General features: G+C 42.8%; 1 protein-coding gene across 1 annotated transcript in view; it reads right to left on the bottom strand.

The window, feature by feature from the left end:
• Positions 1-9,138, bottom strand: part of LOC310937658 (Krueppel-like factor 7) — a gene marked incomplete at both ends in the record, with an annotated part of 44,253 nt that extends 35,115 nt beyond the window's left edge. The window contains one exon of the mRNA XM_083901976.1: positions 9,037-9,138. Coding sequence (XP_083758102.1) covers positions 9,037-9,138 — 102 coding nt within the window. The remainder of the gene's footprint in view (positions 1-9,036) is intronic.
• Positions 9,139-19,115: the final 9,977 nt, after the last annotated feature.

Genomic DNA, 19,115 nt, shown 5'->3' with positions numbered 1-19,115 from the left:
TGATATATTAAATAGTGAATTTATGAAAAAAACAAATATATTCTCCCGTGACTAATTTGTGGTGCAACTATTAACACAAGGTGGCAACAGGAATTGTTTAGATTGAGGACTCCGTGTGTTATCAGAAGTCATACAATTTAACAGATTACATGGATGCATCTTGAAGCTCATCCTTTAAGCTGTAGATTCTGCAGAAGTCACAGAATTTACCGGGGTATTTGAATGCATCTCGTTAACTGCGCCCCGTTAGCTCAACACTCTGTGAATCCTGCATTCATTTCCCTAGATGGAGTTAAGAATATTCCATTACCAATACCATGGAATTTTCCAACAGCATTTTTGCTAATAGAAAATAGAAAAGTCCATTCCTAGCATGAAATGTGACTTCCTGGAGCCAACCATGCTCACAGTGTTTGCATTTAAGTCTGGTAATGATGATGCATTTCACTTCCTAATTGGTTCTTAAACTGCAGAGGAGAAAATCAACTTCCTGTTTACAGCAGCACTTGCATGTGAAATGTACCTGAAAGGTCACGCGATGAACAGTGTCACGCATGTGACATGCAGATTAGGACTAGGGATTTGGAGCCAAAATGCTCATCTGAATGCAGATTGTTGTAGGTTAATGTGTTGTACAAGAATTTGTTCACATAGCCTTAGCCCCAACTCTCCAAGACCTCATGTGTGGCTGAACACTGTTTACTAAATGTAATCCTGTTTTACATTTTTAATGTTTAAAAGCCATGTTTAATTTTTGGATTAGGTTATCTGTCTAATCTCTTAAACTGCTTCCACTTGGCTGTAGCTCTCATGAAAAGATGTGACAGCGCTCGTCACATTCAAACCTCCAAAATGTTGAACTATTCCTATAAATCTGTGGTCATCATTGGGATCACACAGCCGTGCAGTAGATGCAGCCATCACAGACGTCTTGACTGTTCCCGGTCCATAACTTTGTTGAATTATCTGGGGAGGCATCTTAAATGAAATGCAAATTGGTTTAATGCAACAATTTCTGCAGCAAATTCCTATTTAGCTCCTTTTCTTCATGTCATGCTCTGTATAAAAGGCCCTTTTGTTCAGCAATGTGCACAATTCTGATTGCATAACTCTCCCGAGTTCAACTTTCAGCTGAGGGACTGGTTTTAAACGGAGGTTAGCGTGGGGCAAATCAAACGACGCGGCTGCGACTTTGTCAAAACTGTCTTCTCCAGAGTTTGTCAGCGAGACAGAGAGAGAGAGAGCACGAGACATGACGAGATAAAGAGAGAGTGATTCCAAAGCATAATAAAACGAGTCCCTCAGACTTCTCTCCCGTCTCATCCTTTTGGTTGCCCAGCCGGATGGCAGAAGCGAAGCATGTCGGATCGCTGTAAGGTGCTGTAACAGCTTCCCGATTTCACCTCAAATGATGTGAAAGTCATTGCCAAGCCATGCGTGCTGGCGTGAGGCAAAGAAGAAGAAAAAAAAATGACTGGCTCCCTCTTCTCGCTGTTAATCAAACCTGGGGTGGCAGAGCATTTCAGCGACGAAGCCATACATAAAGATGTGCTTGTTCACCACTCTCTCTCTCTCTCCTCGCTCCCCAACACTGTCTTTCTCCCACACCCCCCTCTTCGCCTCTCACCCTTCTACGTCTCTCTCTGACAGGCCAGTCACCGCAGCGTCAGACAAATGAATGCTCCCTCTCTTTCATCAGCGCTTCCCACCTTTTCATCAGCGCCCATAAAGCAGTGGCAGTCACCTATCGCTGGCGATCGCCTCTCAGCTGCCTGAGTGATGAGACAGAGGTGGCAGAGTTCACCCGGCGCTCTTATGGCAGAATGGATGTTACTGGGTCAGGGGGTCGCTCGCACATCTCATTACACAACGTACACAGACACACAAACCCACACACACACCTGTATGTGGCCATGGTGTGTGGGTGGATGTGTGTAGTGCCTGATCCTGCAATGGAAATCATATAATGTGATTCCGGTCTGGACTAAAACGTATGCGTGCGTGCATGGGAGAATAACATCTCTCTTAAAGTTATTACCTTGACCTGATATATGAGATATAACTTGATATTTCTTTCAATTTAAAATGATATATGCGTAAGAAACAATGGGTTTGCCTATAAATGTGGTCAAACTCTACTGTAACACAAATAATCAGGCTTGAAATCAAAACTTTTGAAATTGTTTTATGATATAATTCTGTGTGGTTTCATAATTCTATGATTTGCAATATATCTTTTCCAGTCAAGGTATAGTTTGGGGCGTAAAGCAACATTTAGCCTTTTCTCTTCTTCCATTTATGAAATCCAAATTGCATAGTTTCAAACGACAAATTGTTCACCCCATCATAAATATATCAGAACTGCAACATCACAAGTGATGCTCACGAGCCAAATTGAGTTTTTGCACAACTCATTAGATTAGACAAACTCTTTCATTTCGCCGTCTTTTTCTCTGCAGACAAACAACACACGCATCTTCTCCTAGACTTAGGACATAAGCTCGTGTCTGAAGGCACTAAAAAAAAGAGAAAAAAAGAGAGAGATGCCACACAAAGGCTCCCTTTCATTGCTCTTTTCCGTCTCGGGCCAAGTCACGTCGGATAGATTCAATGTGGATCTTCTGACCACTGTTGGGTCAGATGTGACTCAAAACCTCAACAACAAACGTGGCGAGAAAACAAAAATTCATATTCAACGTCATGAGGCGGCATGGATGTCTTCAAATTAGCTAGAAAAAGAGGCCTGGTGTGTTTTAAAGGAATTACAAGTTACAAATGAATTAGCTGTAACTAGACATCTGACTGTTGTCGTTTCTTTATTTAATCGTCGGCATCGGTTCGATGAGATAAAAGCACTGTGACTCAGAATACATTCAATGAACTGTTCTAATTTATCACTCTGGGCGGGCTCTGGGTTCTTTTAGATTGATTTGTGGTGCCTTATCAACTTCAAATAACAAATGTAATGAAATATGTACGTTTATACCTCAGAAATAAGGTACAAAAATGAATTGTTTGACATAAAATATGATGAATCCTACTAAGAAGAAGTTTGTGTATCACGTGTTATATTTTATCAGCTGGAGGAAGAAAGAAAAATAATATTGGCCACATATAACCAACCCAACCCAAATCTCATATCTGTAGACATCGAGCTGTAACACCTGGCTCATGCGGCAATGTTCTGCATTTTGAGCGGCTTTGTACGAAATGGGAGCAGACATCAGCCAAACCAAAATGGAACTAACTCAATTCTGATTTGGCATGTTTCCAGGCTTGATATCAGGGATTCCACATCTCCTACTTGCAGCTGATGTGACATTTTAATAACGCCGCTGGTGTGGAGCCGAGACACTTCCACGGCGCTCTTTGGAGACAAACGAGATTAAGTCCCAGTTTGTCCTTCCTCCCTCTGCTTGCAGAATCCTGAACTGCGCCTGTTACGGGATTGATTTAATTTCAATTTGCATAAACGTACATCAAACAGTGGATGGTTAAAAAGGTCATAGCGATGATGTGAGGTGTGCGGTTTGAACACTTATTCATTGTTCCTCAACTGCTGCTGCTGCTGCATCACAAACTGAACAAGAGTGGCTGCGTTTCAGCCAAGCGGAGCCACGTGGCCCTGACCAGAGCTTACACAACAGTCCTGCACAGATCAAAAATCTATACTGTGCTAATTCTATAAGAAGAAAGAAAACACAGAGGGAGGAGGGGTGGGGGGGAGACAGACAGAGAGGAGGACCAAGGGATGGAGGAAGATGCAGACAGGAAGGTGGTGGTGGGGGGGGGGGGGCACTTGGCTGCGCTCCCCTAGCATGCCTGCTGTGTGTGAGAAAGCAGCTGTGGCCTTCTGTGGATTACATAACATAGAGAGACACTTGCACACCAGTGAGTATGCACACACACACACACACACACACACACACACACACACACACACACACACACACACACACACACACACACACACACACACACACAAATATGTAGTCAACTCTTTCTTTTCACTTGATTCATAATGTCACTAAACATTTTTGTACTCAATCGTATCACGTTGTTTTCAATAGAACACATTAAGTTACCATGTGGAGGAAAATAGATGATGACGCACAGCGCATACGGTATGATTGTATGATTGACATCTGGTACCGTCCAATAGGAAGCGTGTGTGAACTTCAGCTTTCAAAAACGGACACATTTCGTATCTCGAGGCTAAGTCACCTTCATACAGTCCATGTAATATATGGAATATATATGATATACTCACTTTCAGCACGGCACATTTATTTTGCTTTCTTTTAGTACCTGCTCAGGCGAGGTTCCAAGCAAGCTGAGGGCGATACTGTGCAAGACGTCGTCACCGGAAGAGTCACAAGAATCAAACTGAACAATGCCGAAACTGTAGATAAGTTAAAAACGACTTAATAATCCTGAAAATGTGGGTTAATCTCCAACAAGGAAATCTCATCATTTAACAGAGGAGTCTGGCGTATTTAGGGACAGTACGGCTGAAAGTCTGCGAAACCCTGCCGCTGTATTTAGTGACTGGAGACTGTGCTTCTTTCTTTCTTTCTTTCTGACAGAGGAGTCACAATGTCAAAGTATCACTCAGCCACGGACCCCCCTCAAAGCCTCAGCCAAAGTACAAAATAGTTTCATCCATCTGCATGGTTTTTTTTTCTCTCTTCCTCCTCCCGCTCCATGACACCATACCCTCCTCTTCACTAACTGTCTATCTGCATGTACTCATCAGTCCTGGGGGGGAGTTGAGTCCACCGGACTGTGAAATACGAAACCCTGGAGCTGCGAGAATGTGCATGCTCGGCAACTTCCCCCCACCTCTGTGCACCTATACTTCCCTGATGGAGCCACTGCTGCTGCTGCTGCTGCCTGGAAAAATGTGCATGTTATCGAGTCGCTACCGAGCAGCAGATATGAGTGGATGCGTCTGAGCATGTGTGGGTTTGCACATGGAGGTCGCACCGGTGTGCCCTGCTGCGTGATCCATATTTAGAACACCGACGCCACGTACAATCTGTCCACATCCACATATAGCGGCCCATAATGCACTGTGCAGCAGACATTTCGCTTGGGTAGGCATCAGGCACTCGTTTTATGTGCGTATATGTGTGTTGAACCCCTAAGGGATAATATGTGTTGCAGGCTGTGGGCTGTGTCCTGAGGTCAATGACAGACGGTCATTTGTGTGGTGTCGTGTTACGCATCAGGGTCAAGTGATGTGGGTGAGGGCGCATCAAGAGCTGAACCTGAAAAAAGGATTTGCATGAGTCAAGACGTTTGTGTTTTTTTTTTCCCCCGCTTTGTTCCGCATCTAAATGCTCCAAAGATGCTGTTAAACGCTCAACTGTGAAAACAAGGCTTTATCAGAGCAAATTCCCATTTACAAAAGAGCACAAGCGGCGGAAATGGCAGCCAAGATAACGAGCCAAATCTGCTGTAAAAAAAAAAGATGTTAAGTAACGTGCGCACGCTTTTGCTTTGAAGGAAACTGGGTTCCACGAATAATGAGTGGGTTCTAAATGAGCTTTGCTTGCTCCAAATCCAGCTCAGCCGTGCTGTTTGCTCCGACTCTGAACAACCAACTGTAGTGGGATTTAGAAGCGAGACAGCACAGTTCAGTTTGGCACCATTAGGTTCAATAATGGAACAAATAGCAGCCTCAAATGTACCATCTGCAGACCTCCAAAACACTTTCCCCCCTTTTTTTCTGCTCCCCGTCTTTCTGTAACCGCCTGAATCATGCCTCACAGACACCATCAGGGGACACAGTCTTCATTCTCTCCATCACATCTCAGGGAGCGATTTAGGGGCACGGCGACAATGGCCTCCTATCTCACCACGAGACCCCATAAAAGCATCAAACTCTAAATTGTGCCTGGAACACAGAGGGGATTGCTCAAACCACGGGTCGCCGGCTATAGACGGAGCTTTTAAGGCGAAAACCACAGCTCATAACTCCTGTGTTCAGACGAGTCTCATGGCATGTTCATGTCACTACAGTGACCATTATGCCGACAGCGTGTGTGCGCTGCAGGGAGGAGACGGAGGGACAAGTGAGAAGGACTTATTTATTCCAGTGACCTTTATTAGAATACAATCATAGGCTGTATGTTTGAAAAGTGAGGATGGAATGTTTGAGATTCATGAGTTTTTGCAACTTTTGTCTGTGGACACAAAGCTTTAATTACAGTGTCTAAAATCGATTTACTTCAATTTACATTGTTTAAACCACTCCATAAAACAACATTTTTTTTTACACCTTATTTGTATTTTGAGTAGATAAACCAGCCAGACTGTAGACATCATATCTGTGCTAATGTAGTTACTATCGAGTCAACTGGCCATTTTAAGAACATAATACTTTGGTTTCAAAGACCAATTGTTGAATTTCATGATGATTTTCTGTGTTTACAAAATGGACGTTATAATATTGCCTCGTGGAGAATAAGCTGCAGACAGTCAAGAGAAAACTGACATTTCCACCCCCCCCCCTCCCTCCCACAAACACACACACACTTCTTCCATTTGCATTAGCTATTGATTTTTGATATGCAGGCCGTGGGTGAGAAACAGGGGAGAGAGGCTTGCACTGCACACAGTCCACACACACACACACACACTATGAGGGCCTGTGCAATTTAAAATCCACTGACAGACAGTGAAGGCAGGGAGTTGAAGACTTGTTATGAGAAGATGCGTCGGTGGTGGCGAACAGTAGGATGCCAATTAGGCTGCTCGACCACAACGAATGGATCTACGGTCACGCACCGTTTTCTCTCTCCTCTCCTAGACTCTCTTCCTCCTCCTCCCCCCCCCCTTTCCTTCCCTCCTCCCTTACGCATGGAGAAGAGACATGTGGGGGTGGGGGGGGGAGCTCTGATTACATGAACAATACCGGCATCAAATTTCCATGCAATGATTTTTCTTTTCTTTTTTTTTTTCTTTTCTGGTCAGTCAAGTGCAGCATGAAGAGCATCATCACCCCCCCACGAACAACATAAGCTGTGGCAGCAGCAGCAATGCAGGTGCGATGGGGCTTCATGCAGGCTTATGTAGGGTCAAAAGCATGGTGTTTTTTTTTCTTTTTTCTGTGTATACTCAGTATCGGTATCAATATGCCACTATAGCATCAGTCGCAATATTGTGCATTAGTACAGATGTTGTGTAGATACTATGAGTGTTGTATCGCAACTTATGCCGAGCATCATATCGATACTTAGGATTTCTATGGCTATGATACTCAGCATCTGTATCAATACAGTTTTGTATCGCATAGAGGTATCAATATGGCACTGAGCGTCGGTCGCGATACGACAGCCAGCATTAGTACTGATACCGTGTTGATACTGAGTATTGTATCGCAACTAATCCCGAGCTTCATATCGATACTTAGCATTTATATCAATATGATACTCAGCATCTGTATCGATACAATATCGGTGCTGATACAGTTTTGTATCGCGTATCGGTATCAATATGGCTCTGAGCATCAGTCGCAATACGACGTCCAGCATTAGTAACGATACCGTGTTGATACTGAGTATTGTATCGCAACTAATGCTGAGTATCCTATCGATACTTAGCATTTATATCAATATGATACTCAGCATCTGTATTGATATAGTATCAGTATCAATATGGCACTGACCATCAGTGTATCATCAACAGTAGAGTATCAAGAGTATTGTATCGCACACCAATGCAATAACAAGCATTTATATATACATTACATTAATACATAACTCAGTATCTGGAGCAACACAGTATTGATACGATACTCAACATCAGTATTGATATAGTATCGGTATTAATACGATAATCAACATCAGTATAAGTATAGTATCCGCATTGATAACAGTCATTGATACAGTATTGTGCTGATACAGTTTTGTATCGAGTATCGGTATCAATATGGCACTGAGCATCAGTCGCGATATGACGTCCAGCATTAGTGCTGATATTGTGTTGATACAGTATGGGTTTGATACAGTATTCATTATCTGAATCAATATGATACTCAGCATATGTACTGATACAGTAATCAATATCGATGTGATACTCGGCATCAGTCATATTTTGAATATCAGAAAAAATAGTTCAATTTGATAAAAAATTCAATATAAATGCTTCACGAAGCACAGGTACCATGCTGTAAATAAGAGACTTGTGTGACCTGTGTGTGAGTGAAGGCTGCACATGTCTGCTGCACACAGACAGAGCATTGGTATATTGGTATCAGTGGAAATGAAAGATTGTGATGTGTTGAGACATACAGGTATCGGCCAGATTTTGAGCATTTTAAACATGCATTTATTCAAAGACCAGTAAACAGGACCATGAAAACGTGTAGGAAAACACAGTTTATCATTGGTAAAAGAGCAGGAATTAAAGGTATGATGCCGGTGCTTCCATCACCATGTGGCTGCGTGGAAGAAAGTGTGTGTGTGTGTGTGTGTGGGGGGGGGGGGATGGAGGGGTGAGAGGGTTCATGCAGATGACAGTTATTCTTTTTCCTACACTGCCTTTGCACATTTCCTTTTTTTTTCCACCACTACATTTAAAGAGCCAGACATGTACGGGTATCTATTATGAATTAGAGTGGGGACTTCTCTCCATGCGCAAGGGTTCACAACTCAGTAGTGTGAGAGATGCAGATGTATTATTCAAGCCGATTCACTCCCTATTATGGGATTCGCATCTCCATCCTCCCAAAAACGCATTTGACAGTTTTATTGCGCACCGGCGTGCGTTCACATCTCATCCACTTTGCCAAATTAGGGTAAGAAATCGCTCATACTTGTATAAATATAGACGTAAATGTGTGTGAAAAATCATTTCACCGCCAACATTTCTCCCCGAACTCCACACATTCACGCTTTGGAGGAATAAGAAAAGAAAAGTTGACGCCCGCATCCAGAGAGCGCATGGTGCGTTCGGGGAGGAGGAATGTGCGTGTGCAAGCTCCGCTGTCTGCAATGGAAGAGGCGAAGTGAAAGTTGAGACATACAGTACCTGCTGCCAGTTCTCCTCCAGCGAAGGCATGGCAGAGAAGTAGCCGGTGTCGTGGACGAGCTGAAGTTCTTGAAAGATACTGTGGTTCGCCAAGACATCCATGCTGACGCGCGGTGATCTGGGAAAACAAGAATGATCCACTCAGAAAAAAAAATATCTCTCCTGTTGTTCGGCTGTGTCACACCTCTACATCCACGTCTTTCATATTAGTCCATGAGAGGAGGTTCGTGTCTCAGTGTGGCGGCTGCGAATGTGGCGGTGAGGCTCCCTGCACCTGCGCGCATTATCGGACTCGGTGCGTAAAAGCGACTGGAAGAGGTGATGGAGGCACCATGCGTGGACGCGTGTTGCCAAAATAGATACTGATGGGGGAGCCAGAGGAGGGGAGGGGCTTGGTAAACGAAGGGGCGTCGTTCGGCGTGTCAATCAACTCCCCTTGCTTGTCCATTTAAGGCAAATGGGCGGTTGAGGAGCGATTAGAGCGGAGGTGGAGCGTGGAGAGGCGGGGAGAGAGGCATCCACAGGGCGGGATTGGCTCCGGTGCTGCGTCACTCACGCCGAATATGGACACGAAAGGTGAGCTATTTATGGATGGGTATATTAGATTTGGAAAAAAGTCTGAAAGGCTAGTCTGTGAGGAGAAGCCTTGGTGTAAACATCATGTCCCCACGAATTGGAGCTGGAACAATACTAATAGGTTGCTGTATATTGTTCCCAATGTGTAAATATTACATTTTGATGAGGCATCAGGCTATAGGGGGATCACAGTATGCTTTAATCATGACTCTACAATCAACTTTTCTCCTATAACACCACTCTATAGTGTAGCTGCAGCCGCTCTTGCAATAGTGACTGTAATAATTAAGAGGAGGCACATCATTGAGAAACAATAAAAACATTATTCACATAATAACTGTTCATGTGCATGTGTCTGTGTAAATGGGAAAGTACTTATTAGTCATGGAGAAACAACACTTGTGAAAATGAAGAACAAGGGATTCATTTTATCAGACCAAAGATGAGGTGAAAGTGAAAGGAAGTGAATCAGGAAGTGATAGATTCGGACTTTGACCTAATGGCTGAAGTCTTTCAGTTTGAATGGTGAAGCTTAGGAAGTGGGACATAAGCAGTGGTCTCTCTCTACCCTTCATCGATAGTTTCAGGTCCTCTTTAATAGAACATGATGTTAATTATGTTCAAGATTTAGAGGAAAATAGATGATAAAACACCAGCACACCTGCTATTATCCAATAAGAGCCTGGTTACATGTGATGTCAATAAGTGCAAATGTTTGTTTTAAAACTGGAAGAAAATGTCCAGTTTTATGTTTTTTTTTTACAGTGACTGAGTTTTTTCAAACTAAAGTCAGCCACTAAGGTGACTCGGTTTCCCATCGTGGCAATAACAAATCTGCATTCAAATCCGTGTCGCGATTATTACCCGAAATGTCATCCGAATGTGTCCTTTACTGTTTGAGCTTGAGCCAGCTTTGCGTTGAACATCTGAAACACGAGTTGTTTTTGGTGGAGCATGTGACAGCCATGTGGCTCGTTACACTGACACACATTGATCAAAATCTGCCTCTGCGCTGCTTTCATGTGCTTTTAGTAAAGAGGGGGCGAGTGAAAGAGTCCACTGTGTGTGTGTGCAAATCTTCATCGTCTATACGTCTTGCTTACCAGCGTGAGTAATGCCGCTGATTCCACTGCTCCATGTAAGCCACTGAAATGGTTACACACAGCCACGCAGGCTCAGTGCTGTTGTCTCGCTGTCTCGCCACACGCTCTGTTGTGGAGGGTCTGTAATCTCATTACAATGCTGGGGGAAGGCTGGCCGAGAACCCCCGGCTATGAGATTTGCACGTGGCTGTTTAGGAGAGAGAGGGAGCTCAGCTTAGATGGAACGACGAAGCTCCCGCTGACATTTATCCACTGGACACAAGTCACTCTGTCTCTATTTCCTCCTCTTGCCTGCTTCAATTATTTCCTCTTTCCCCCTTGTGTGATCCTTCTCCACTCTTAACATCTGCTCAGTTTATTCCTTATCGCTCCTCCATCTATCCCACCACGGAGGCGTATTGCTGCCACGCCAGCGTCGTACATCACCGTACCACGTAATTATGTATCTTTTTAGGTTGTTTTTTTTACATTCTAACAATATTTTCACTTTCTTATTGTATACATCCTTTTCACGTTATAAGATTAGCAAGTTGGAAGTCAAAAGTGGGACGTTCCTGTTGAGAATACGGATGCAAATGCATCATGGGCTAGCCGTTGTTCGGCATTGTTGGCAGGACCAGTCGCTAAAAATGCTCTACACTCTTCAAAAAGGGTCCTTCTACAAGAAAGGGTTTTTCAAGGGTTCTTGGTAACACTAATGGTTCCAGTAAGAACCATTTTGATCCAGAGAACCCTTTAAAACCCCTTTCCTGAATAAAGGGTTTTAAAAGGGTTCTTGGTGGAACCCTCCAAAAGGGTTCCAAGTGGAACTTTTATAAAAAGGTTCTACCTGGAGCCAAAAAGAGTTCTCCTATGAGGACAAGCCGAAGAACCTTATATGGTTCTCCTTAGCACTTTTATTTTTAAGAGTGTACGTGGTGTTGTGTGCAGCTTAGCAACACGATAAAACTCGGAACTTGGAAATTCCGACTTCCGAATTCAACTGAAATGCATCGTCATATACGATAGCACAAAACAGAATCATATCAAATCGTAAGGATGATCATTTGCTCAATTCATCCACTTTTCCTCATTTAAACATGAGTTTCACTGACCCAAACAATAAAACATCAAGTAACTTGAAAAGTTGTAAGTGGAATATGTGTCCCAAACACTTAACGTGATATGGTTGTATGTCCTGATATGATGCTTTTTTTCATTTCTCTGGCATCTGTAAATCCCACAATTCCTCTTTAAAATCCTATACAGGCGAGATTCCCCTGTGTTTTTTGCAGGAGAGACAGAAGAAAGAGATACAGTATAGAGAAAATGCATCAAATGTATCATGCAGAAAAGAAAAGGAGATAAATCCTTTTTTTATTGTTCAAGTCATCCCTACGATTCAAGGAGAATTAAGAGAAAGAGTGCTTTTATTCTGAAAATAAATCAACTGTCCCGTGTGACAAAGAGTATATCGTCTTCTGACCACGTTGCAGCTAAAGTTTGGCTTGCGTCTGCAAACACGTCCTGCAGCTTCACGAGTGTGGAACCCCGGGAAAGAAAACAGCAATAAAAAATAAAATAAAAACACAGATGCGGTTAATTTATGATGACATTTATTCAAATCCGCGGCACAGAAGCGCTGCAGTTTACATTCCAGTGTTGCAAACAAGTTTGTTTTGCACTCAGGCCACATTCATTAAAAGCTGTGTGCAAATATGTCTGCTCCGCTGCTGACATGCACAAAAAATTTACATCCCCGACAGTATTTCACACTGAAGTCTGTGAGCAAAGCCGCGCAGCAGATATGATTAACACCAGGGTCACGTCGACAGCATTTCAGAAACACTGAGGTCTAATAATCCCGTTACACCCTTTAGAGAAACTTTTGATTAAATCATTTCATCGAAGCAAACATTTAGGGGCCCCAAAACTGTTCAATTTATGATTTTTAAATTGAAAAAGATATCATAAACTGGTCTTAAAATCTCACCTTGTGAAATTGAAGAGTCACATTTCCTCCCCACATTGTCAAAAATGTTGCTGCTGTGCAGCGGAAATGTCATCAGTGGACCAGGGAAATATATTATATACTGATGTGATGCAGCGAGACTGCAATATGGCACTTTCACTTTGACTTAATCATTTAAAAATACACAGTAAATTTAAAAGTTAAACAAAATGGGTTAAATTAACAATAATCTAGGTTGTATTTAATACTTTTAGTGTTGAAGTGACACAAAACAGGTTAAATTAACAGTAAACTAGGTTGTGTTCAATACTTTTAGTGTTAAAGTTAAACAAAATGGGTTAAATTAACTTTAATCTAGGTTGTATTTATACTTTTAGTGTTCAGGTAAAAGAGTTTAACACTATTCCAGAGTTAAAATATTGTTTTTGAATGTAAAAAAATACCACAAAAATTATTCCACATTGCATTTAATCCTAATTGGAAGTGATGCTAAATTGATGCTTTTACAGTTACTTTATCACAGCAGAATGTACTCAGTATGTGATTTGGTTTTTTTTCAAATACAACTCTGTAATATTTAGGTCTGGCGTAAAAAAATAAAATAATAATAATAATAGTTTGCCACAGCTTATAGGAACATAACAGAAAGTACTCTACCATTTTCTTGAAGGATGAACATGCAAGACGCGAGCTATCCGGTGCTATATTACACTTTATATGGTGTAATATCACGGGTATTTGTTTTTAATGTTGTAGCCATAATCTTCCTGTTTAAACTAATCTTCCGTTTTATTTCATCGTCCCGTTCTTCAAGGTGCCGCTTGTCCCTGAAACAGGTGAATTCGCAGCCTCCGCTGAGAATTGACTTTTTCTTTTTGCACAGACATGAACCCCGACCCCCCCAAACATCTTCCTTCTCAGCCCAAAGCCCATGCATATCATAGATTAAAAAAGTGCTCACCATTATCCGTGGGCACACAGCGTTATATTGTGGATGCTGACATTGCTCTTACCTGGCAGTTGGTGCTTTTACTATATTAATAATGGAGCAGGCACCATCCATCATGGGGATATGAGGCTGCTAATCATGTCAGCTCCCTGCATATTCACTCCTTTCATCAGAAGAGGAAGAGGAGGAGGAAAGAGGAGGTGAGAGCGATGGAGATAAACAAAGAGAAACTTAAAGAAAATGTATGATAAAGTGAAAGAGGAGGGGGGGAGAGAGGGAGATGGAAGCGGACAATATCAATGTGCTGAACACATGACAGATGCCCTTGGCCTTTTGCTGAATGGCTTCGCTGTTGGCAGGAGTTAACCAGTGTATTTAAACAGGACAAGACGAATGGGACCTCTGCTCCCGCTGCTCACTGAACCAGCCCCATTTCTATTCCGACTCGCAGCCTTCCCCCATGTGGGAATGCTAATATGGTTAGCTGACATTGCCGGGGTTAAAACTTCATAACGGCATTTTATTGTGGTATTCACTTCGCTCTAACTTTCCTATCTTTCAAATCCTGGGGAACTTGTGTTGAGTGTGGTCCCTGAGTTTCTCATCCGCCTGGTTCTTTGAACATTCAAGGCCCAGGTCACTCCAGCCCACAAAAAAACAGATAAAAACTAACATTTTTAATAAATTAAATGAATTTTATGCTGACAAACTATGATATTTGTTGCACAGATTTACTAATAAATGTCTGCAACGTGGTCAAAGACCTTAGTTTATCACCGTTTCTTTTAATTCCATTTGCTTCTGATGGTTCAAGGGTTCTTGGTAACACTAATGGTTCCAGTAAGAACCATTTTGATCCAGAGAACCCTTTAAAACCCGTTAAAACACGTTTTACGGGTTTTAACGGGTTAAACGTAAAACCAAAGAACCCTATATTCTACTTCTACTTAGCACTTTTATTTCTAAGAGTGTATATCTGTAAAGTAATGCTGTCTTTTGTTGTTTGGTTATTGGCACACAGAACCCCCTAATTGCCACAAAAAGCAACCGAAACTAAGACTTTGCTGACCACAGAACAGGTTTCCACTAACTTTCAATCTTGCATCCAGAGAATTCGATTGCATTTCTATACAAAATTGATATATGAATACAAATTTCTTGCATAAGCTGTTTTTTTAGTTGCATTTCTTGATGTAATGCTTTTCCAAGGTCCTCCCAAGACCATCTCCTATATAATGTTGCTTGAGGGTTCAATGTTCACTCACATTCCGCAGCAGTTCTTCCCAGGTTCGCCATGATTCTCTCAATCTTTTCATCCATATTTGGCCATGTACATGGATGCAGATCAGTATGACCCAGGCCAAAGTTTGAGAGGAAGCCCAGATTGTCCATGTAACGACTAAATGTCTTATACAGCTCATCTCTCTGCTCGTATGTCTCCTGCAGCCAAAGGGGCCTTGAGTGTCAGCCCCGCTCTATCGCTTCATTCAGCCTCATTTAGTGTAATACGACATCCACATGCTCTGATGTGTTTGAACACAACATTAACCGACACATTTTCTTCCCCCTTTTCGAATCATCTCAGTGGTTTATTATGACAAACCTTTATATTTAGAGAAAACAAAACCACACAAATTTGCTCCTGGCATCTGTCCTCAAACACGCCGTATGCCCGCGCAATCGGCACAGATGAGGAAATTTACTGGTGATTGATGGGCCTGGTTAAATAAAGATAAGATTTTGAAAACGTGGCCATATGTCTGCCGTATGCACCGTCTCTTTTGGCTCAAAGCCCGGGATGCAGAACATCCTCAATATCCCCTCATCTTCTCTGTGCTGCTCCTCCGTAGGGGAAGAACCAAAGGAGCTGGAGAAGGTGGAGGTGGGCGGTGAGTTAGGGTGAAGGGGGGGTTGGATTTCAGAGCGACAGGCTGACGGAGAGAAGCGATAATGAGAGCTCAGGGCTGTCTGGGGTGCAAACTCCTTCCTGCGCTATATAGCTGCAAGGGAAGAGGAGGGAATGGGAGGGAGCGAAGGGTGTAGGGGAAAGTGCACCTCTCAGCTGGATGGTGTTTGATGCGGCAGTGCTGCTTCCTACGCCGGGGAAAGAAATAAAAAAAAAAAGTGAAGCAGAAACACAGCCAGTGAGGAGGCCATGAAGGGCGGCTGCTAAGTGCCAATTAGGCGACGATGAGTGGGAGACGGAAATACCCATTTGCACATGCACTCCTGCAAGCAGTCCTGGAAGGGTAGTCAAAAAAGTGAAACAAATAGGGCCTAATCCCTGTCACTTTTCACATCGTCGCTCTTCTTTTCCACCCTCTATCTCCCGCCCGACTGTTCGGTAATGTCACATCATTGTCGGATTAAATGTGAGTTATGATTTTTGCCGTCTCCGCCCGGACCCTGCCTCTTCTGGAGGCCACGGAGAAGAGCATTTCATTACAAGTTGTCACGGGGAAGAAAAAAAATAGAATGCCCTGCATGCACCAGGTGTCTAATTAGCGAGCATGGTTGACTCACATATTTAGTCCGTGACACCAGGAAATGATAAGGTAAGTGAGGAGAGTGGAGTTTTATTAAAAGATATGAAAAGGGATGGCATCAAATTTATGGTCTGTGTCAGTGAGTCACCGTGTATATGTGAGTGCCCTCATGTAGACCTGCCCGTGGATGAGAGTGTTTGTGTTAAAACAGCTGCGGGGGAGAGCGAGGAGTAAAATGAGACAAAGTGGAGAGCACAAAGAAACATATGCGATGTAAATTAAAGGTACATTTTGTAGAAAATGGAAGCCCAGAACTGTCCCAGTGACTAAACATCAGAGAGGAGAAGAAACCAAGGTTTGTTTTGTCCTCCAAAAATGAATTTTCAAAGATATTAAGCAGGTTGATTTGGTCTCATGAGGCACTTCCTGTCTATATATCCACTCTGCTTCCTGCAGCCCATCCCTTTCTCTGATGTCCCAGGAAGATCAGGTTACGACCCAACTACTCCAAATCTTTTTTTACTTTAGCCATCGGACTTTTAAAAATGTACTGTTTTCGTGTACGGTTTTTTATAATTTTCTTATTTGGCTTCTGGGTTTTGTTGTCTCTGTCATGCTTCTCTTAACGTACTACCCTGAGCGGGATTGTATAAAGTTGTTTGAATTCCTCGGTACAAGTAAAATATTAGTATAAAATGAATGTACAAAAAGTCAAGTGCATAAATTAAATAATTATACACTATTCCAGTCAATCCCCTGCACTGCTGCTTTATACTCACAAATACTACACCCCCTCAGTCAGATGTGATAGTATTGCTTCACAGAACCTGTTACATACTGCAGCTTTAATATTAAATATAAATAGTAGTGCTGGGTAACGCCGGTAACGCCATAAAGTACAACATTCAGAACAAGTGACATTAAGCGTTAGTGAGTTCAGCTTGATGCATTTTTCAATGAGATATAGTGACTTAAAGTGTGGTCGACCAAATGGTTGAGTAGTACCTTAAAGGGTTATAAGGCACGACGCATTTTCGTGACAACAAACTGGAAAAAGACTCTTGTGACGTCAAGTTTACGTGACTCCCGATTGTTAAAATGAGTCTCTAAAGTAACGTTAAACTTTAAAAACAGAGGCACACATACGCAGTACACAGGTATGCTGGTTATTTGTGGCGTTGCTCTTTTCGTTTACTAAACAGACCGCTCCAGTTCGACTGTAGGTGCGATAACGGTCTTAAAGGAGCTTAAAACGGTGCCCGGACTGGAAAAACTGCGTTACTTTAGAGACTCATTTTAACAATCGGGAGTCACGTGAACATGATGTCAATAAAGTGAGTTAAATACACCACAATACACATTTTCAGCAAACAATGAACTATGATTAAGTTGCGTGAAACATAAAATGTGAACCACCGCCGTGTGGCTGCAGGTGTGTGACTGTCACATCGGCAACAGCCGACAAGAGAGCGACATAACAATTCCGCACAAAACTACTGACAAAACAAGACGCTCACAACACAACGGCCTTGTGGGAGAGGGCTTAGCAGTCTGCGCGCGTATGTGTGAGAATGTGTGTTTTCAGGAGGTGACTTGGCATAAAACAGAGACCGTGAGGTCAGGAATAACACGGCTCCTCTGTGGGGAGCTATGGCAACTGTGGTCATAGCGAGATGTGTGACCTTGTTTGTAACAAAAAGGAGAAATTTACAGCACACAGGCGCACTACTGCTGCTGCTGCTGCCACATGATTATTTTCCCATTCCACTCGCACTTTGTTCACGTGAAATTGTACAGCAAATTTCAAATTACCTTGATGGATTGACAGCGACTTCACATGTAGACGCGTCATTCGTCATCAGGGTCACTGACAATGAGGGAGTCTTTTCATGTCCGAGCTCCCAGTCAATCTTGTTTCCATGCACGCCGCACATCTGAGGCCCGCTGTAATTTCCCCTGACTGCCGGCGCCTGATCCGCCTCGCGCCACACTGTGTTTTGTATATTCATGTGTGTACCTTCCTATCTTAATCCTAGCTATTACTCGCATGGCTGGCCATGTCAAGGGGAGATTTGCTCACTCACAGTGAATGGGCCAATATTGACAGCACGCCCACTGCATCAGCAATCAGTGTAAGGGCTTAGCACGCGCTGGAGTCACAGTTTAAAGCCGGATACTATAAGGAAGGTGTTGGAAAACCATTCTCACAGGGAAACCAAAGCAAATGCTAAATGCTACTTTTATACCTTCAGGGGTGATAATGTGACCCATGGGCTGTCCGTGTGTGTGCTCTTAAGAATAAGTGATATCGAATGGTGAAAGTGCATTAGCGGCCTTCCCATACCAGAGAGAATACCCTTATTCTTTGTTTGCGTCATTGGCTTCTGCTTTAAAATGCTGGCTAATTCGTCCGGCCTCTGTAAATCAAGATTTAACAAAATAAAACAGTAACAGCTTATTAAATATCTGCCAATGAAACCTAACACAGTCTTTATTAACGTTATTTGTGGAGGTTTTTTTGTTCTTTTTTGAAGCGGTTGATGCCATTTGTCATCGCACACCAGCCAATCACTTTAATACGTCTTGACCTCTGCACCATATAAAACCCACTGCAGATGAGCTGCAGCCCATACTGACCGGTAGTGACAGCTGTCATGGGTTAACCAGGGTTAGGTCACTTCAGGTTTTTTTTTCATGGAATACATTTCATTTGGATTACAAGGACAGATAACCTGAGGTCAAGCCCTCTCGTTTCGTCAGCTGCTCTTAACTTGAAAGACCCGGCTCTGATTCCACTTTATCCGCGCTCGCTGTGTTGTCCAAGCAAAACAAACCCTTTTTTTCCCAGTTGCTGCTCTTCATCCATCTGCTGTAACTCAGCGGAGATGAACAGCTCCTCCTTCAGTGAATGGGTTACTTCGCTGATGCGATTCAACTCTGTTTGGGTTCATTTTAAAGCTGCAGTACGTAGCATTTGCTCTAACTCTCTCCTCATTGGTCCACGCAGCTGCTTG

The sequence above is a fragment of the Microchirus variegatus genome (assembly GCF_963457635.1).
Source record: "Microchirus variegatus genome assembly, chromosome: 1".
In the NCBI taxonomy this organism is placed as follows: Eukaryota; Metazoa; Chordata; class Actinopteri; order Pleuronectiformes; family Soleidae; genus Microchirus; species Microchirus variegatus.
Note: the sequence above shows the minus strand (reverse complement) of the source record. Positions and strands in the feature narration are given on the sequence as shown.